This window comes from Euprymna scolopes, chromosome 13 (genome assembly GCF_053919585.1).
Source record: "Euprymna scolopes isolate OS-2025 chromosome 13, ASM5391958v1, whole genome shotgun sequence".
In the NCBI taxonomy this organism is placed as follows: Eukaryota; Metazoa; Mollusca; class Cephalopoda; order Sepiida; family Sepiolidae; genus Euprymna; species Euprymna scolopes.
Genome location: NC_136494.1, coordinates 146,485,052 through 146,507,204, shown reverse-complemented (window position 1 = coordinate 146,507,204; position 22,153 = coordinate 146,485,052). Strand labels below are relative to the sequence as shown.

The window sequence follows — 22,153 nt, the reverse complement described above, 5'->3', positions numbered from 1 at the left end:
TTTATTTATTTTTTAAGCTATTCTCATGAAACTTGGTAAAATTGTGTGCTCTTTCAGATTATGCAGTCAAATTTGATGTATCTCTTTACCATGAGCCATGAATTATAAATTAAGATGTACAAATTTCAATTTTTGTTAAACTGGCACATGGTATCATACAGTGGGTGTCTATTCATGAACAAAACTAAGTATTATAGTGATATTTAAATATAACTTTATTGAGAGTAGGTATTTACCTGCCTCCCCACAAAAGGAGAGTTTAATTTGGGGTGTAGCCATTGAATGCCTAAAGAGCATTCATGGCTGGTATTTTCTACTCCTCTCAAAGGAAAGAAAAAATTGAGTAGATATGAATTAATCTCAGAAATAAATCAAAGAAAATTTTTCGTATAGATTTTGGATTTCTGTAAAAGATGGAAATTCTCATAGTCGACCAGAACTTAAGCATTTTGGAACCAGTCCAATTTTCAATTTTGTAAATCCTCTCTATCTGGTCCAAAATATACCTCTATTTTCTGAGATGCAACCATAAATCGTACTCTACATAAATCCTCAATGTAACTTTCACAGTACAAGGAATCCTAATAAACGACAAGTATATATATTCACCAGTTGATGGTAATTTTCGTCATTTCTATTCTGCCGTTTTACTGAAAATTCAACTAATGTAAACAAAGAAATAAAACTAATTTTTTACCTTGTTTCCACCTTAACATTTAAAATGACTACTTTTCTAGGTATTTGGGTATGCTGAAAACGAATATCGCATTTAAATTTCTGCAAATAAGTGGTTTTCCGGATATTAAGCAATGTCATTTCTTACATTATCGCTGGTGGGCATCTTGGGGTGTGCAAACGCAATCCTGAGAAACTATGTGCAAACGCGCATATCAAAATGGCCACCAGCAATAACATAAGAAATAACATTGCTTAATATCCAGAAAGCTACTTATTTGCGGAAAATTTAAATGCGATATTCGTTTTCAGCATACCCACAAACCTCAAAAAGGTAGTCATTTTAAAGAAAAATGTTCATGTGGAAAGCAGGTAAAAATTTACAAAATACATCACAATGAAATCTTTATCGAACAGCCTAATTATTATTGTCATTATAATTATTTAGATATCCTCAGTTAAAAAAAATAAATGGTTTTGATTTACAGATTTGAAAAATGGTCTTGACAATGAGTTAAAAAAAAAAAGTTTACATCATTAGAAACCCACCCAATAAATTTCATGAGGACATTTATTGGTTGGGTTTCTAACAGTATTTTGTATTATTTCAAAGACATGTGACAATTTTCCTTATATTTGTTTAACACTCGACACTAATTTTCGAAATAACATTTACATTAAATAAATACACTAAAAACTTATCCAACTAGGTAGAAGAGTAACTTATCTTGCCTTTGGTAATATTTATTTGGGTGCTTATGCACTTATGTTACCGTGCTATTTTTTTCAAATAGTATTTTCAAGTTAAATTCAAGTTTCACAATATCTTTTTTTTATTTGTCAGGTAAAAGTACAGAATAGTTAACAAAACACCCTTCTCTCCCCATGTTGAGAATGGGTTTCTAAATAATAATGTTATTATTTCAGCATGGCAGCATAAGTGCACAAGTACCTTTTATTTGTTATGTGTTTGTTTTTTTTACCACTAAAAAACAAAATTCTACCTTAAGTACAAATAAGTTAAACACATTTTGTTGTTTTTTAATGCTTTTAGTGCATGTGTACTAAAAGAATTAAAAACAACAAAATAGTATTGTTTGGAAACAAGTGCACAAGTACCTTTTATTTGTTTGGTTTTTTGACCAATAAAAGACACAATTCTACCTTAAGTACAAGTAAGATGATATAAATACCATAACAGAAATGCATGTACTTAATACATTTTGTGGTTTTTTAATGCTTTTAGTATATTGTACTAAAAGCGTTAAAAACAACAAAATAGTTTTGGCTCAGTATTGTTTGGAAATAAGATTTGAAAAACTGGAAAATAATTTTTTAAATAGACAAACTCAGAATAAAAGATGAAACTTTTTTCTGCTTTTGTTTTGAAAGCAAAAAAAAAAACAGTTTTTTATTTTTAAAAGAATACAAACAAAACTCGTTAATACACTGACTGTAGGCAGCTCAGCACTGGTCAGCGCATTAGCATATAGGGAGCTGTTTTCCTGTTAAATTCTATGTTCTATAATTTCAGTAAAAGATAACATTTTAAAGAAATGTCTGCACAATTAATAATTATCATCAAATATAAATTGTAAAATTTCAGTCATATCCAATAAAATTTGACCCCGCACATATGTATCCAAATATAATGTATGGAATGTAAACATTGAAAAATCAGTTCCTTTTTTGCTGTCGTCATTTTATACCGCTTTTTTCATTTTTAATTTGGAGTATAAAAACATTGAATGCATAAAAGAAAAATAAATTAACATCATTGGAATGCTTATTCTATTCTCTTTCCATCAATATAATTCTTTAAAAAATTGACCCACAAATAAAAAAGATCTGCCTTGTTGAAGCACATTAGGTATGTAATATTGCCGATGTCCACAAAAATACAGCATAGGCTTGTAATGCTGCATAACTAGGAACTCGAGACTTCTGGAAAATCTACAACAGTGTAGTAAATAATGGACAATCAACAATTCCTCCACTAACCAACAATCACGAGGTTGTCTCCTCAGCAACCGACAAGGCTAACATGCTTGCCAGTCGGTTTGCCTCAAATTTCACACTGGACCCTTCCAACCACCCCCTACCTGACTTTCCTATGCGGACAGACGCCACACTAGACGATCTAAAAATCACCCCTGCTCAGGTGCATGCTATCATAAAAAACCTTGACACTTCAAAAGCATGTGGGCCCGATCTCATCCCAGCTGTGCTATTAAAAAAATGCTCAGCCGAAGTAGCGTCAGTTCTCTCCAAACTCTACAACAAATGCCTTAATGAAGCTTGCTTTCCGGGCTGTTGGAAAACTGCTTCTGTAGTACCAGTATTCAAGAATTCTGGCGAAAGGACTGACCCACCAAATTATCGCCCCATTAGCCTCCTCCCACTTTTTGCAAAAATATTTGAGACCTTAATTAACCATGCTCTAGACCATCACCTTACAGATGCTAAACTTCTGACTGACCAACAATATGGATTTAGACAAGCCCGTTCCACAGCAGACATCCTCACTGTAATCTCTGAACGTATATACCATTCACTGGACAAAGCGGGGGAGGGCAGAGCGGTAGCTCTAGATATATCTAAGGCTTTTGACAGGGTATGGCATGAGGGTCTCCTCAGGAACATTAGATCATACGGTATCACTGGTAGAATACTTAACATAATTAAATCCTTCTTAGATAAGAGAAAAATCCAGGTTGTCCTTGACGGTCGTACATCTAAACAATATGATATAAATGCGGAAGTGCCCCAGGGGCCTATCCTTGGACCTCTATTGTTCCTGATATTCATAAATTACCTCCCTGACAAGATTGCCTCTGAGATGGGTATATATGCTGATGACACTACACTCTATAACAGGCACGACAGGAAGACGAATGAACACATTTCTAAAGAAATGGCAGAAACACTAGAGGAAGACCTCCAATCTGTAGTGGAATGGGGACAAAAAATGTTGGTCACATTCAATGGCGCCAAGACTAAACTAGTTTTATTCAATAATTACAAGAAACCCTCTCTATCACCTATAGCAATGGCCAATGACTCTTTATCTGAGAGTACATTTTTCAAACTCCTTGGCCTAACGTTCACAGGAAACATGAGTTGGAACAATTACATTGAAGTCATTGCCAGGACCGCTGCAAGAAAGGTGAGCTTTCTCTACCGCGCTAGACAACTACTAACACCCAAAAGTATCCTGTACCTCTATAAGGCCACCATTCGCCCATGTATGGAGTACTGCTGTCACATTTGGGTTGGTGCATCTGCTACTAGTCTCTCGCTCCTTGACAAGGTTCAAAAGAGAGTCGCAAACCTGATAGGCCCTAAACTGGCATCTAAACTTTAGCCTCTGTCCCATCAACGAAATGTTGCATCCCTCTGCCTTTTCTACAAGTATTTTAGTAGTAAATGCTCTGACGAACTGCAATCACTTGTGCCCCCATGACGTGAGCACTCTTGACAAACCCGACAGGCTGCTAAATCCCACCCCCACACTGTAGAGATCCCTAGATGTAAAAGATCTTTCTACTCCAATAGTTTTTTCCCCAGAACCGCTAGACTTTGGAATTCCATTCCAGGTTCCTGCTTCCCTAATAGTACTGAGTGCAGAAGTTTAAGTGTCACGTGAACTGACACCTTGCTGCCCAAATCCCTACATAGTACCCTAGTAGTTGTTGCACCTGATAGTAGCCCCCTACACCAAAGTGTCAATTTGCCTTGTTTGGGGTGAAAATGTAATTAAAAAATTTTTTAAAAAAAACTGCTTGATAATTCATTCCTGAAGTTTAACTCGGCTATTTTCTTAACAATTACAATTTTCGCATGTGTGAATGCTGTTATTCCTACTTTTATTTGAATATGATGAATTTGCAACATCATAATATCGATTGGATTTTGGATTAATGGATACAAGGTTCGCTATGGGCTTAGCTTTTGAGGTTCACACCCAGGATGGGTCATTTTTTTTTCTTTTAATAACACAATAAATAATAAGTAATCATTTTTAAAAACATAAAAACATTCATTTTGGTTTTAAAAAATGTCTATTTTGTTATTTTTAAAATTGAATTATTTTCAGTTTGTTTTATTTTTACGTCTTTTTATTAAAAAGTGAAATTCACGGATAGTGAAGTAACACAACTGTTGCAAAATCCATGTACAGAAATCTTTTTAAACTGGGATAAAGTTATCAAAAAATGCTCAATATCATGAGAATAGTGTATCTTTTATTTTTGAAATTGTTATGGGGCTATCAGCGTTGCCCATGTTGAAATTGACATATAGTAATAAAAAAGTGCTTCATATCCTTAGTATAGCAGATAGATCCAAAGGAAACTTCATGTGGCCACAAGCAACGCCAGGTATCCCTATGAGTTTATATATAGAAGAGTGTTGGACCGAAAATAAAATCTTAAGGAACAGCAGCATTGATAGGTACAGAACCATTTAGAGTTACCCACAAGCTTCAGTCTGAAAGAATAGTGTCAAGAATCTTGTTATCAATACAATAACCTCAAAGTGTATGTAAAAGACAAAAATGTCAACCTGTCTTGGAAATGTAAAATACAACGATCCTACTCTCTCCTGAATTATCTGTAAACAGTCAGGTAATAGATTAGCTGTTGAACAGAAATCATGAAAACTATACTGAACATCACTAAAGAAGCCCAAACTTTCCAGAAAATGATCAAGTAGCATTGATCAACCTTTCAAAATTCCAATACCAAAGAAGACTAACAAGATGGTACTTCGGTGAGACCAGTTACCAGCATTTTTAAAGATAGGGACAACAGAGCACTCCTTCGAAAGAAGACAGGAAAGAGGATTGAGGTAAATAGAAATTGAATAATTTTGAGAGGACAGAAGACAGTTCAAGAGAACAACAACAGGAATCGAATCAGTAGAAGATTTAGACTGGTCAAGACCAGCAAGAACCCTAGCAACCATCTTTGGAGTGATAATTACAGAATCAAGAGACTGATCAATTTTCAGAGGAAACTCCAGATAAACAGCACCAGAATCATCAAGAGAAAAATTCTTAGCAAAAAGATGAGCCTTATCCTTAGAAGATGAAATGAACAGAAGATCATTAAAAGAGGGATAGCAGACTTGCCATTATTAATAACACTTTTGTAGATTCTCCATAAATTACCAGCTAAACTTTTGCCATGAGATAGCCATGAAAGCTTGGAGAATATAGTGCATTGTTAGTGATCCTTTATCTATATTATTTTGTCTATCTTTGTCATGTTGTTTGTAAATGCAGAGTGTGAGAAATAAGAGCAAAGTGAAATAGTTTTGGGGTTATTACAAAAATTTATCTTTGGATAACAATAAATGTGACAGAAAATAGAAACAAGGAGTAATTAAAAAGTGCAAATAATCAACTTAGACCCTGAAAGTAATTATATCCAATTTTATTAATATAAAGAAAGAAAAGCTGTGGCTTTTGCTTTCCAAAGCATGGTTACCATCAATAACCAAAGTAAACAATTAAAAAACAAGGAAAAATGTAACAAATACATGAAATGGTTATCCTATATAAGAGATAATTATTTATAAAGACTTATCGCCTTGAATGACCAAAGTTAATTTATCACCAACACAATAACAATAGAGGAAAAAATAGGAACTGGTTTCGCTTTTAAACAAAAATAAAAAGTCTTACTTGAATAAAGCTGAAAAGGAACCGATATACAACAATAAAATGGTCTAAAATTTTCTTAAAATGTTGATATCTCAGTTTTAATTTGTTTTTTCTTGTCCAAAAAACATATTAAAAAATGTTTTTATAACTTTTCCTTTTCGATGAAAAGCAAATTTTCAAACAGCTTCGCATTTGATTTTTTCTTTTAGGACTTTCTTGTTCTTAGTAAAAACTTAGTTTTCTTCAATTCAAAGTAACAAACAAAGTCTATGCAAAGGGAATTCTTTCATTTCAGTTCTTTCATTCAAAAAGAAAGCTTCAATTTAAGCCCAGAGCCAGCCAAAACACTTTTTCTTCAGACCAGATCACTTGAAAATTTCCACATCTGTATCAAAAGGAAATGTGGATCTGATTGTAAAATAAGTGCCAAAAAGTCAGGAAGGTGATTTTATCTCCAAACATCCAATCAGTGCTCAGCCTCTTCTGATGAACTACTACTACACTGGCCACCATCACCCTATTCTAAAGCAGACGACAATGAAGATTATGAGTCAGAAGAGAAGGGAAAGACAAGTCGACACATTAGCCAGAAACATTAACCTTAGCGACCTAATCTGGCACTATTTCATGGAAAAAAAAATGTCCAGACTCTGCCAACAAAAATAGAAAAGAACATTCTTTTGTTGAAAAAAAACAAACAATTCAATGGAATCAAATTTTCACTAACATCACTCTTAATGGGAAATGAGCAGTGGTGGCTCGTGCCTAAGATTAGTGGGGGTGCTGTTATAAAGAAAACACCTATTTTTTTTAATATTGTGTAAAAATAAAACAAACATAAAATTATACATAATTTATACGTATGCACACGTATAAAAATACAATAACTTAAAGGAATCCTAAATAGACGTAAATATTTTACTTATTACATTGATTTGAAAGTAAACTCCATTCTTCTTTTTTTTTTTTTTTTTTTTTTATTACATTTTCACCCCAAACAAGGCAAATTGCCACTTTGGTGTAGGGGGCTACTATCAGGGGCAACAACTACTGGGGTACTATGTAGGGATTTGGGCAGCAAGGTGTCGGTTCACGTTACACTTGAACTTCTGCACGTCAGTACTGTTGGGGAAGCAGGGACCTGGAATGGAATTCCAGAGTCTTGCGGTTCTGGGGAAGAAACTATTGGAGTAAAAAGATCTTTTACATCTAGGGACCTCTACAGTGTGGGGGTGGGATCTAGTAGCCTGTCGGGTTTGTCGAGGGTGCTCGCGTCATGGGGGCACAAGTGATTGCAGTTCGTCAGAGCATTCACCACTAAAATACTTGTAGAAAAGGCAGAGGGATGCAACATTTCGTCGATGGGACAGAGGCTGAAGCTTAGATGCCAGTTCAGGGCCTATCAGGTTTGCGACTCTCTTTTGAACCTTGTCAAGGAGCGAGAGACTAGTAGCAGATGCACCAGCCCAGATGTGGCAGCAATACTCCATACATGGGCGAATGGTGGCCTTATAGAGGTACAGGATACTTTCGGGTGTTAGTAGTTTTCTAGCACGGTAGAGAGAGCCTACCTTTCTTGCAGCGGCCCTGGCAATGCCTTCAATGTAATTGTTCCAACTCATGTTTCCCGTGAACGTTAGGCCAAGGAGTTTGAAAGATGGACTCTCAGATAAAGAGTCGTTGGCCATTGCTATGGGTGGTAGAGAGGGTTTCTTGTAATTATTGAATGAAACTAGTTTAGTCTTGGCAGCATTGAATGCGACCAACCACTTTTGTCCCCATTCCACTACAGATTGGAGGTCTTCCTCTAGTGTTTCTGCCATTTCTTTAGAAATGTGTTCATTCGTCTTCCTGTCGTGTCTGCCATAGAGTGTAGTGTCATCAGCATATATACCCATCTCAGAGGCAATGTTGTCGGGGAGGTCATTTATGAATATCAGGAACAATAGAGGTCCAAGGATAGATCCCTGATGCACCCCCGCATTTATATCATATTGTTTAGATGTGCGACCGTCGAGGACTACCTGGATTTTTCTCTTATCTAAGAAGGATTTAATTATGTTAAGTATTCTACCAGTGATACCGTATGATCTGATTTTACTGAGGAGACCCTCATGCCATACCCTGTCAAAAGCCTTAGATATATCTAGAGCTACCGCTCTGCCTTCCCCCGCTTTGTCCAGTGAATGGTATATACGTTCAGAGATCACAGTGAGGATGTCTGCTGTGGAACGGGCTCGTCTAAATCCATATTGTTTGTCAGTCAGTAGTTTAGCATCTGTAAGATGATGGACTAGAGCATGGTTAATTATGGTCTCAAATATTTTGGCAAAAAGTGGGAGGAGACTAATGGGGCGATAATTTGATGGGTCTGTCCTTTCGCCAGAATTCTTGAATACTGGTACAACAGAAGCAGTTTTCCAACAGCCCGGAAAGCAAGCTTCATTAAGACATTTGTTGTAGAGTTTGGAGAGAACTGGAGCTACTTCGGCTGAGCACTTTTTTAATAGCACAGCTGGGATAAGATCGGGTCCACATGCTTTTGAGGTGTCAAGGTTTTTTATGATAGCATGCACCTGAGCAGGGGTGGTTTTCAGATCGTCTAGTGTAGCGTCTGTCCGCATAGGAAAGTCAGGTAGGGGGTGGTTGGAAGGGTCCAGTGTGGAGTTTAAGGCAAACCGACTGGCAAGCATGTTAGCCTTGTCGGTTGCTGAGGAGACAACCTCATGATTGTTGGTTAGTGGGGGAATTGTTGATTGCCCAGTATTTACTACACTGTTGTAGATTTTCCAGAAGTCTCGAGTTCCTAGTTTTTGTGCTGCGATGCGCTTTTTAGTGGTTTCCGTAAATTCTCTCTTAGCTGTCGCTATTTCTTTCTTAATGTTATTTCTAGCTTCTATATACTTCAGTCTTGTTTTAATTTGTGAGAAAAGATTGATAATTTTCTCCTTAACTTCTGAATGACTGCTGAAGAATGTTTTTATCAATTGAAAGCACTGCAAGTGGATTTAGTCTTTCGCAACCCATGGTGTTCCTTAGAAAAGTTTTTATTCTTTTCAGAGTTGAAAAACGCTCTATCTCTTATGTAGTCATGGGAATTGTCAAGATAATTTTTATGGGTTTTGTGATTAAATTTTCCAAAATAAATTTCAGGAGATCAATTACTTTGCAATACTCATGGATATCTGACCTACTATAAAATATTTCTAGCTCAATTTCAAACTTTTTGTCAATCATGGGATATGCTTCAGTTGTCAAGGATATCTCTTCTGTAGGTAGTTTTTTTTCTTAAAACTAGCAAAGCTTATCTTGTAAAACAATTTAGCAATTATTAAATGTTTAGTTGAAGAATATTTGTCCGTTATATCAACAGATATATAGTCACACAGTTTTTTAGCTTCGCCCTTGAGTGTTTGTGAAGAATTTTCATAGTATTTAGTGTTTCTTATCTCTAAAATAGCAGTTTTGAAATTTGTTATGTATTCATTGACTTTATATATGCTAATTTCCCGAGAAATAATTTCAACATGAGACATAATTTGATGAAATAGCTCTAACCAAAATATGAAATTTTCATCGTTCAAATATTTCAGAATTCCTGTCGCTTCTGCAACGGTCTCATCTACATATGATGTTGACTGCATTTCAGTGACAGTTTTTTTATGCTTGAACATTTTCATGAACTCTATTTATGTATGTTAACGTTCCACCTTGTGGCGGATACACGTAGAATGCTTACATCCAGATGCTTCTTGAAAAATGGACAGATGCTGTGGTGATCTAGAAAAGAAAGTCGGAATAGCCAAAATGTTAGAGATAAATATTCTAGCATTTCGTGTAATGCTTGCTGCATTCCTCATTATTAAATTAAGTTGATGCGCATAACAGTGAGTGAAATGCGCATTACTATAAACTGCTTTTATTTTCGCCTGAGCACCAGCTTTTTTGCCTTTCATGACATTTGCATCATCAAATGTCTGAGCTATCAGTTTTTGGCGATTCCCTTGAAGGATTATATCTAATTGTTGTAGAATACATTTTGATATCCTATCAGCGGTTTGGTTTTCTGGAATAAAGAATCCCCAAATGCGTTCAAGTATTTTTTCATCCAAGACGTACCGTAAAACAATGATCATTTGTGTATGTTCAGACACATCTGTTATTTCATCAGCCATGACAGCTACAAAGGAAGCTTTGCTAATTTCTGCCCTTATTTCATTATGGTATATTTGTAAAAGACAGTCAAGTATGTCATTCTGAACAGTCTTGGAAACACCTTTGAAGACACTACTGGTTTCTAAGTGATTCTTTAAATCTGGATCTAATTAAGATGCAAAATTTAAAAATCCTCTAAATACACTTGGATTTACTGAATCATCTTTTTCATCATGTCCTCGTGAGGGAATTTCAAAGTTCCCACAAAAGAAAATACAATCTATTATTTTAGATAAAATTTCACGGTTCTTCTTAACATTCATGTTATGATGATTGATTGAAAGTCTGCAGGCCTCACTAAGTTTTGCTTTAATATTTATGGTCCCCAAAATTGATAGGGAAACTACATTGTCAACGTGCTTCTCATGCTTTTCAGTTCTATCTTTCATTTTGCTAATAGTTCTGAAACTATCTTTTGTCCATGTTACATCACCCCCTAACAACAAACAAGGAAAGCAGAACAATGCCTTTTTTAGTTCACAGCCGCAAAGCTAACTTTTCCGTTGGTACCATTAAAGCTACGAATATACACTTTGTTGTTGCTAATGCCTGGCTGAGATATTTGAATATCAGGCGTTAAACGGCTTCTTTTCTTAATTACAACTTTATCATGGAGAGACTGCTGTGAAAACTCAATCTGTTGAAGTTCATTTACCGTCGCAGAAGTTATTTCTTGGGGGTGCAAGGAGACCATGGTTAAATTCTTTTTATATCAATTATATTGGGAAAGGTAAGTACTATTAGTAGAATATCAATTAGGGTAGAAGGAATACAATGTTTATGTGATCCTCTTTTTTGCGATTCAACTGAACCGGAAGTTCTAACTGAGTTGAATCATACTTTTATAACTTTTAGATCACAGATTTTTATTAACGAAAAAAGTTTTACTATTTAACAATGGTTTTATTTATAAAAAGCTTGTTGTTAATTAAAAATAGGCGTATAACAAAATAAGCTTGTCATTAAAATTGCTTTTTTTAATACAAATATTTTTAACTTTGCCATTATAAGCCGTCGAAAAAGGGGTAATACGCAAAAACATTTTAATCAAAAAACACTATTTTAAATTGTATACACTTTACAGAGTAATAAAAAAAATATACAAATATATTTCTTTTAAACTTTACAGATTAAATAATATTTTACCGCAGGCAAACAAAAGAAAAACATTGTTTAAATACATTTTATTTACAATTTTTTAATAATTTATTTTTTCATAAAACAAAATCTTTGCCTGCAAACGATGGAAAAGTTAGGAGATTACCATTTAAAAATCGTTTTATTGGATAACAGTTTTATTTAAAATTTAAAAATGTGTGTTTATAACAAAACTTTGTAAATAAAATATAGAATAAAAAAAGTTTACATGTTTGTACTATGAGCAAACAAAAAAAAATTAAAGATACATGATTTTATTTACAAATCTTTTTACAACTTTTTATATAAAAATAAAAACAAACTTTGCTATTTACTAAGCTTATTATAAAAACGGTTTTACATACTCGTCTTGATATTGCACATTTTAATTAAAAAACTTTGTTCAAAATGTAAAACTTCTTGCTTTGTTCTCGTGGGATGTAAATAAATGCTAAAGCTTTATATATATATATATATATATATACTAGCATTTCAGCCCGGCGTTGCCCGGGTGTTTGGAGGTGTATGCTGAGCAAAAAAAAAAAAAAAAAAGAGTAAATTTTTTTTTTTAATTTGACCCCTATTATGACCCCTTAAAATTTATAGTTTCCGGCTCAAATCACTTTATTAAGTTAGATCCAGGTTCAAGGAACCTATATCTAAAATTTCAAGTGTCTAGATCCAAAATTGTCAGAGGAGTTTGGTAGAGTTCTTAAAGGTCAAATCGTTGAAATTTGACCCCTTAACAGCCAAATTTCTGGCTGACACCCGTCACATCGATTTTCCTAAATCTCAGTACCAGGTATTTCAAATTTCGAGTCTATAGACTAAAAATTGACAGAGTTATTGCGTAGGGAAATGTACACAGACAGACAGACAGATACGTTCACTTTTATAGATATATAGATATATATGTGTGCGTGTATATATATATAATATTTATGTATATATATGTGTGTATATATATATATATGCGTGTATATATATGTATATATATGTGTGTGTGTATATATATATATCGTGTGTGTGTATATATGTGTGTGTATATGTGTGTATATATATATATGTGTATATATATATATATGTGTGTGTATATATATATATGTGTGTGTGTGGGTGTATTATATGTGTGTGTATATATATATGTATGTGTGTATATATATATATATATGTATATATATATATGTATATATATACATATATATATAAGGCAAAAACATTTCTAACTAAAATGTATTTTAAAAAATAAACTTTTCTTCACTTTTCTATAAAAAAATGTAAATATTTTTTATTCTGTAAAGTTAAACTACTACAAAATAAATAAATTTTAAACTACTTAAAAATACAAATAAAATAAGCCATATAGGTAAAATAAAAAATAACATTGGTAACTTCAAGGCTAAAAGCCCGAACACTTTTAATTAAAAAAAAAAAGTTTGGCATATTATATATTTTTGTCTGCTTAAATCGCATTTAAAAGTGTGTTTTTTTTTTTAAGGTGGAGATTTTATTTACAAGAACACGTTACACTTTTTAATAATGATAAAAAGAAAACATTTGTAAACAAAGCTTCTTGAAAAAAAAAAAAAAAAAAAAAGCGAAAACGCGCAAACACCGCGTTTGGAACTGCGAAAAATACAGTTCCGATTTGACTCATATTAACCGTTCTAGATCGGGCATGCGCACAAGCGAATTTCACTAAGAATGTGTAACTGTGAATTTCGCAGCCCCAAGCAAAGTTTTGCTTTTATGCTTATATGAGTATGGGGACAATTATCGACATTAAGCTTCAGGATTATATATATATAATTAATATGATATATTACCACATACAAAGAAAAAAAAATAAACATATTCTTTTTAACGTGCATCGATAATAATGAGTAGAAATGACTTGGGGGTGCTGCAGTTCCACAGCTCCAGGCACGAGCCGCCACTGGAAATGAGGAATATCTTATTTAAAAAATACATTTAAAAGTCTAGACTCTGGACACACATGACCAAGTTCTAACATATTATACCAAGCTGGAATATCAGAAAATTTTCTCAAATTTAATATTCCATCAACAGGTGATTCTCAACTGAAATCAAGAAGACCCAGTGAAGCTTGAGTTTACTAAACTCTCACCACAATTATCTCCTCTTGACCACCAGGTGCCAAGAACATATCGAACAAGAATTCTTGAAATCTTCAGAGAGGTTTTAACTCCTAAAATACACACTAGCACAAAGTATATACTTTAAAAGTAACAAATAAACTTGCATTTTCTTGGAAGAGGTTGTGATAAGCTAAATTGTGTCTCTCTTCCACTTATTTCTATCAGAGTTATGTGCTCTGCACAATATGCTCACATCTTGCCCAGAGTCATCGACATTTTGTAAAGGGATGGTAATTGGCCAGTTGTAACATGCCTCTTTAAAATTACATGTAGATCATGGGGTCTTGCCATCTAAGCAATTGCCCAAATCCAGTCTCCCTGACTATCAGAGGACTACCTTGACAATGCAAGCTGCTTCCCATTCATAATATGCACATTCACCAATATTTCTAGTTTTGTAATCTGGGACCAACAATGACATCTGTTCACATAACCTCTGGGGTCAATCCCTGTCATTTAGAAAGCCATAGTCTGAAGGTGTTCTCCAGGCCAACAAGTACAATATCATTTCTACATTATTCTGACGTTTCCTCTTACTGGATTTTTTAAACAACAAAATATATATCTGGCTTTTCAAACAATAAAATATATATCTGACTTAGACAATAAAACAAAATATATATCTATATCTTCTAATTCAAGTATTTTTAATATTTGCTGTTGTCCGGGATTAATTTAAACAATTTTAGCATCTTTACCCGGTTCTTCTCCGGTCCCATGGAGGGGGGGGGGTTCTCAACCTCCCCAATGGGGAGCAAATCGCTCCGTCAAGTCGATCACATTATAGGTTGGTTGGTTTGGTTGTTTTGTTTTACAGCATATCAATCTTTTTCAGGTTATTTAATGCAGAATCCAGTTATTTTGGAAACAGTTTTTATGCTTCAAGTTCTTTATATCTTCAAATATTTATTTGTAGAGCTTGGTTTGGTTGTTTTAAGGCATATCAACCCTTTTCGGGTTATTTAATGCTGAATCCAATTATTTTGTAGAAGTTTTTATTCTTCAAGCTTTTTGTATCTTCAATTGCTTGTTTGTAGTGTTTGGTTTGGTTGTTTTATAGTGGATTTTATCGCTTTTATTCTCTGCTCTGCAAAACATGAATGAGTTTTGCAATAGGAGAGGGAAAAGGGTAACTGAATTAATGTTTTTTTTTTTACATCGTATCTACTAATTTTTTTTCTTTTAAAATTACAATAAGTCATAACTAATCATTTTTATAACATAAAAACGTTTCTTTCGGTTAAAACAAATTCTACTTTGCTATTTTTAAAACTGAATTGCTTTTACTTTGTTTTTATTGCAACAGACCATAAAGAAAAGTCTTTCTAGACTGAGGAAGCATTAAAGAAATTCACTTAAACTGGTATATAGTCATCAGAAAGTATTCAATATCCATAAAATAGCTTCTTATTGTATCCCTTCTGCTGAAATAGATGGTGATGGTGGTGGGGGTTCATGTACTTCTCCTTTTTTGGGCGATTACATTTTCATGTTTTTATCTGTTTTTAAGTAGGATTATCAGGTTTATTTTTTAAATTGTTGTAGAGATATTGACATTGCCCTCGATGGAATTGACATATAAAAATGAAAAAGTGCTCAATATCCTTAGCATAGCAGATGCGTCCAAACAGAAATTCATGTGAAACCAGGCAATGCTGGATATCCATGCTAGTTAATTTATAAACATGTAAAATTATTCTGTAGGGTTTAGAAAATTATAGTTTACAGCACCAGAGCTCTTTACAAATGAGACATTTTCTTCTCAATCACTCAAGTATATATTTTACTGATGGATCTTTACTAATCAACCATGAGTGAAATACTGCCTTTCTTTTAGAGTTTGGCCCCCTTTATGTTCAGTAACTCTCGCTAGTTCACATGGCTTACCTTATCCTCCTCTATAAAACATGCTATACATCTTGTGTCTTGTTCTTCTCTTGGTGTCTCTGTGCTGGTAGCAGAGAGAGCACACTTTTTGTTTTTGCGAGGTGAGGTTGTTTGTAGCATTGACTATACTAACTGATTATTGGTCTTAAATTTACTGTTTTTTGCTGAAATAATTTATTTTTAAGTCTTGAAAATGGAAATGGAAATCAATAATTTAATCACTGGTAGCCACTGCTTTTAATTTTCTTGCACCAAAACGATTTTTCGTCTTTTTTTTTATGTTATTATACAGAAAATAGGCAAAATTAATTTTTAACAACCCCATTAAAATTAAATTAATAACAAGAAATATGCTACTTGATGGTGGCTGCTGGTTTTTGAATTGGAAGTTGACAAGCAGTATTTATCAGAAAACTACTACCTAATATAAATTGAATGTATTGTGGAGTAGAAACATGTTTTGTTTTCATCGGTCTTTAAGTATTAATATGTAGTAAAATAAAACTTACTTTTATAATATGAAATTTTTTTATTGTACACAATCAAATAATCAAAACTTTTATTTTTAATTAGAATGTTTTTCTCTTACAAATAATCCTATAAAACTTGTTTTATAATAGGAATGTTTTCTTTAAAAATATTTTTAAATAGTTTATTTATTATTTTTATAATTGGAATGTTTCGTTTTGTGCAAAAATACTTTTTCAAATTTTATATTGAAAGCACTTTTCAATGCATTATTGTTTTTAAATACTCTAATAGTTTTTTTATAAATAAAAATGTAACAAAATTTAAATGTTATACATTATAGTAATAATGTATCAAATGTTTTTTTTCTGTTCAATTGCATGACTGATTTTCACATGTCCAAACTAGTAAAATTAAAAACCCATCATAAGCGTACAAAAATGATGAGGAATTGCTTTCCAATAAACACAGCTTAATGTCAGTTTCAGATCTCAATACCGGAAACTGTCAAGTGGACTGTTCCTCTTTAACTTATAATTGTTTTTGTTACCTCCCCTCTCAAGTTTCTCAATGCGTTCAGACGTAATCACCTAAAAACTAAAATCTTATGGGGAAGGAGCTGGGGGCTTTAGCTGAAATATTTTTAATTCGACACACTTCTCATATTTTTCCTTTATGTATTGTTTTCAAGATTTGAATAAATTTATTGAGATATGCATCTATATTTTTTCTTTTGCCATTTTATTTCTATTAATCCAATTTTACCGTTATCATTTTTCCTGTTGGTATTCCTACATTTCCAAGAATTATATTCTGTGTTTTCAATAAATTATTTATTATTTTTACATTTTTCAGCTGTTAACTATTCTGGACAGTACCTGAGAATTTTAGTGCTTGTTTATATTTTAAATCAACACATTTCAGGTGGAAATATTATGTAAAATATTATGTGTTAGAAGTATTTTAAATAAAAAGAATCAACCACCAATATGGACCCAGATATCTGGATTATAGATGACGGTACTAATGATTTAGTCAAAATTATTGAAGGTCGTAAATAGTTCTTTCATAAATAGTTCTTTCCGGAAGTAATTAATATCTAGTATAATTTTTTTTGTAATTTATTTCATGCTTCTGTCATAGTTTAAAATACTTATTCTGACAACAGGTGCCCGAAAAAATGGCGTCTCCATTTTCATCAATAAATTGTAGTAGAACCAAAATTTTTATTTTTACTTGTAATTATTTTTACACTGGATCATTTTTCATACTTTTTGGAATTTATACTAATTTCAGTGTGGCACATGAGTACGTAATGATTTTTTCACCAGAAATGCGTTGGTTTTAAAAAAAAAAAAAATCACCAATATAAACAAGTACAAGCATTTCATTAAAACCAGATATTTTTTTATTATTATTATTTAAGTAAGGCAGTGGGATTATAAACAATAGGGTAGGGTCTGCCGAATGATTGTAAAAAATGGAGCACATGATCCCATGACGTCAGACTTGTGTTAACTATACAAACTATGGAAAAGCAGAAGCGACTTAATAACATCACAAGTTGATTTTTTTTCTTTTTAGATAATTGTTATTTTATCAACTTGCATGAAGAGCTTTGTAAAAGATGCTTAAAACCATTTGAATTATGCAAATACCATCAGTAGTTTAAAACATGAGAATTTTAAGTGCCAAAATCTATGCTTTTCCATGGACATTTTTCTTTAGAAAAAGTGGGCTAAATTATGGACCTCAACATTTCAAGAAATTTGCTAATTTTACCACAATTTATTTATTTATTTTTCAAGCTATTCTCATGAAACTTGGTACTCTTATGTAAAATTGTGTGCTCTTTCTGATTATGCAGTCAAATCTGATGTATCTATTTTACCATAAGCCATGAATTATAAATTAAGATGTACAAATTTCAATTTTTGTGCCGCATGGTATCATACAGTGGGTGTCTATTTATGAAAAAAACTAAGTATTATAATAGTACTATCAGTTCCACCCAGCTTTGCTTGGGCCCTATGTACTGTTCATAAGGTTATGTGAATATGTAAAGTAATGCCTTTCTGTATAATAGTCTTCCTTAACTCCCATAGAGAAATGAAAGACAGACATTTTCACTTTTATAGATATATAGATAGATACCACCGAGAATCAAAACCAAAACGTTCAACTCACGATTTATTTTGCCTCTGTCGTCAATGACTGGGCTATGAAAGCATGTTTACTGCAAGGCTAAAAATTAAAATATGAATCAATAGTTACTATATCATGCATTTGTAATGCCGGCATTCGACCTTCACCTGGCAAATTTCATTTTTTTTTATTTTCACACTTTTGCACCGATTTTTCTGGGCTAAAACCCAAATACAAACTTTTGCATGGATTCAAATACCTTATATATGAAGTTTCATGTCTGTAGACCAAAAACTCTAGGAGTTTGGTAGGCAAAATTTGTTAAACAAAAATATATACGTATACGTAAATATATATGGAAACAATTTTGTGTTTACTATAAACATTTTAGGAAAATATTATACAAGTATAAATCATGTAGAATATCTGCATTAATATAATTACACGTAATAGTTAACTAAAGATGATTATCTCATTAGAAAACCTAAGCAAGTAATGTAGGGGTAGGCTATAGAAACAAAATTTTTCAAATAAATGCCAAAAGTGGCTTATTACCTTCATTTATATGTAAATAGATGGGAACAAGTGATTTTTTTCAAAACGGGTCAAAATTGGAGGGTCGCTGGCCCCAAACGTGATTTGACCGCGTCGACGCGTGAAAATGGCCCAAATTTCGCCCCCGAACACACTTAATCACTTATTGAAAGCCACAGGGTGCATTTCTTGACTATAAATGCATTTGTATCATTAAATCTAACATTCCCATTGGCTATCCCACAAGTATAGGGGTTTTTAGGGTATCTCAGAGTCCAAAATGGGTCAAAATTACCCCAAAATTAGCCAAAAATGGTTGGAAATCACGGATTTTCCAAAATGCACCTCCCAAGCCACACAGGGTGCAATTTTTGACCATAAATGGCTCTATATCATTAAATCTAACATTCTTACTGGCTATCCCACCTATATAGGGCTTTTCAAGGTATCTTAAGGGTCCAAAATGGGTCAAATTTACCCAAAAATTAGCCAAAAATGAACGAAAATCGCGGATAATCCCCAAAATGCAGGTATTATATCTCATCGGGCTCCTATAAACACTTCTGTATGGCTTTTTACAGTTGGAAGACTGAAATAACCACCCTGTTATCTTATCCATTTGTATTTAGGGTATTTAGAGATCTTTGGGGGATGTAAAAAGGGTCAAAACAATCCAAAAATGACAAAATTAAGCTTTACGGTACATAACATATGAATCATTAGTTCATTCATCAATGATACTTTTTAGAAACATCGTAACTTTACTACATCAACTTCTCAGAAAGTAATTAATTGTAAATTGAACATTGAATGTCAATAAAATGCTGTCCAAGAAGAGTCTGAATTCATATTGTTCTCATAGTTACCCCAAAATTGATGAAAATGGCCCTCGATTCGCTATTTCTCGATTTGTAACCAATATATTGAATAACTTGATAAAAAGGTATGAGTAATTAGCAAAGGAATTATTCCGTTATTTCAAGACACAGCTTCACTTCACATTACTTTAAAATCATTCAACAGTAAAATATCAATATAATGCATTAAAGAGCTCGTCAATCACATCATTATTCTCTAGCACAAATACTGGTTTTCCTCTTGTCAAGTTCCATACACCAATGACATTGCACGACAAAAATTGAATTTTCAATGTCTTCTGCTCTTCAATTCAGGAAGGATACTGCCATGTTTTCTTTCTATTGTCATTGGGAAGTGGTTCCAAATATTCTACAATGTATTCATCAATCCCAATTTTCTCCCGTGTCATACCAACAAACTACTCTCGGCCTTTCTGCGTATCCAAGATGGCAATGCATGGTTCGTTCAACTCAACGTCGTCCTCCTGACTCCCGGAAATTCCGTGCACCAGTTCGCAGATTGTAAGTGACGTGTTTGGGTGGCGATCTCGGTACATGGGATAGTGCTACGGATTGTACCCGATCTGTTTAATGAGTAGTTCAAATTGTTTGAGGTATCATGCTCTGGCAATTGGTCACTTATATCCTCCACTTCAAATTGATCATCGTCCAAATCCAAACGATTGTGCAGTTCTTGCTCTGCCAGAAACCGTTCATGTTCCATATCGACGTGGAAAGTGTCAATGAGCCATTTGCGAGAGAGAGACTTTTGATCGACAAAGAATCTTCGTTCATGTACATCAAATTCATCAGGATTCACATCTTTTGAAATTATATTGAGAAGGACATTGTGCTCTCGTTTCCATTTAATCATATTCACACGTCTGGAACCCTTTGCTTTGTAGACATCTTTGTCGTAAATTTTTAGCGATCGATCAAGTTTATGTTTTATCCCAGGTATTGTAACATAGCAAACATCACTTCCAAAGGCTTTCTGCTACAATTGTAGTAATCGCAAGTAGAACTGGTGAATATGATTTTTCTGTGTCGTGGTACCATATTTGGCAGCATGATGTTGCACAGCTTGAACACATTCAGCCTCAGTTGGAAGAGAATCAAGCAGAAGATAAGGCCAATCATCGTAATTATAATCTTCGTCAATCTGCCCTGCTATACCAGCCATGTTCATTGCATTTTACTAACTGAAAAAGAAAGCAAAGTTCAATCAAATTCACAATTAATGCAATGCAATGTTATCGTGTCTATTTAAAGATGCCATTGCATTGTTACAGAAAGAAAACATTTCCTTATTTGGTAATTTTCCATCTATAACTCAAATTAAGCCCCTTTTTGACAACCTATGTTGATTCTTAGGGACTTTTTTACTCTCTTGGGCTAAATCGGCCATATTTAGCCCCTTTTAAAGGTCCTTATACCCCTCATTAACAGTGCAAAAGTTAGGAGAGTGCCTGCTTCAAGCATTTCCCAACAGTTTCTGCCATGTAGAGGTGTCTTTGGGCCCATGGGAGGTGCATTTTGGAAAATCCGTGATTTCCGACCATTTTTGGCTAATTTTGGGGTAATTTTGACCCATTTTGGACTCTGAGATACCCTAAAAAACCCTATACTTGTGGGATAGACAATGGGAATGTTAGATTTAATGATACAAATGCATTTATAGTCAAGAAATGCACCCTATGGCTTTCAATAAGTGATTAAGTGTGTTCGGGGGCGAAATTTGGGCCATTTTCACGCGTCGACGCGGTCAAATCACGTTTGGGGCCAGTGACCCTTCAATTTTGACCCGTTTTGAAAAAAATCACTTGTTCCCATCTATTAACATATAAATGAAGGTAATAAGCCACTTTTGGCATTTATTTGAAAAATTTTGTTTCTATAGCCTACCCCTATTAGTAATAGGGAATTAATTCAAATGAATGTTTAAAAGAATATGCAAATTAGCTAGATCTTTTGCTAGTGAATGCAATTCCACAACTCATATATAAGAAAATTGTATTTTCTTTTTAAATAAATAAAAAAGTGGGATTTTAATATGAATATCAATACACACAAAGGAAAAACGAATTTATAGGAGTATAGATAGACTAGCATTTCAGCCCGGCGTTGACTGGGTCTTTGGAGGTGTATGTTGAGCAAAAAAGAAAAAAAAGTGGTCAATTTTTTTTTTTATTCGACCCCTATTATGACCCCTTAACATTTATTGTTTTGGGCTCAAATGAAGTTCTTAAGTTAGATCCATGTCCAAGGAACCTATATCTAAAATTTCAAGTGTTTAGACCCAAAATTGTTGGAGGAGTTTTGTAGAATTCTCAAAGGTAGAATCGTTGAACTTTGACCCCTTAACAGCCAAATTTCCAGCCAAAAACCGATCACATAGATTTTCCCAAATC

The 22,153-nt window shown here is 33.5% G+C and overlaps 1 protein-coding gene across 3 annotated transcripts in view; it reads right to left on the bottom strand.

The window, feature by feature from the left end:
* LOC145292229 (uncharacterized) overlaps positions 1-22,153 on the bottom strand; it is a 55,942-nt gene that overhangs the window by 16,892 nt on the left and 16,897 nt on the right. Inside the window, exon 2 of one of the 3 annotated variants that reach the window (XM_080138553.1) lies at positions 11,798-20,944. The exons of the other annotated variants lie outside the window; for them this stretch is intronic. Within the exon in view, the coding sequence (XP_079994679.1) occupies positions 20,209-20,616 (408 nt within the window). The 5' untranslated portion in view covers positions 20,617-20,944 and the 3' untranslated portion in view covers positions 11,798-20,208. Of the gene's footprint in view, positions 1-11,797; positions 20,945-22,153 lie in introns of those variants that run through there. 3 annotated transcript variants of the gene reach the window in all.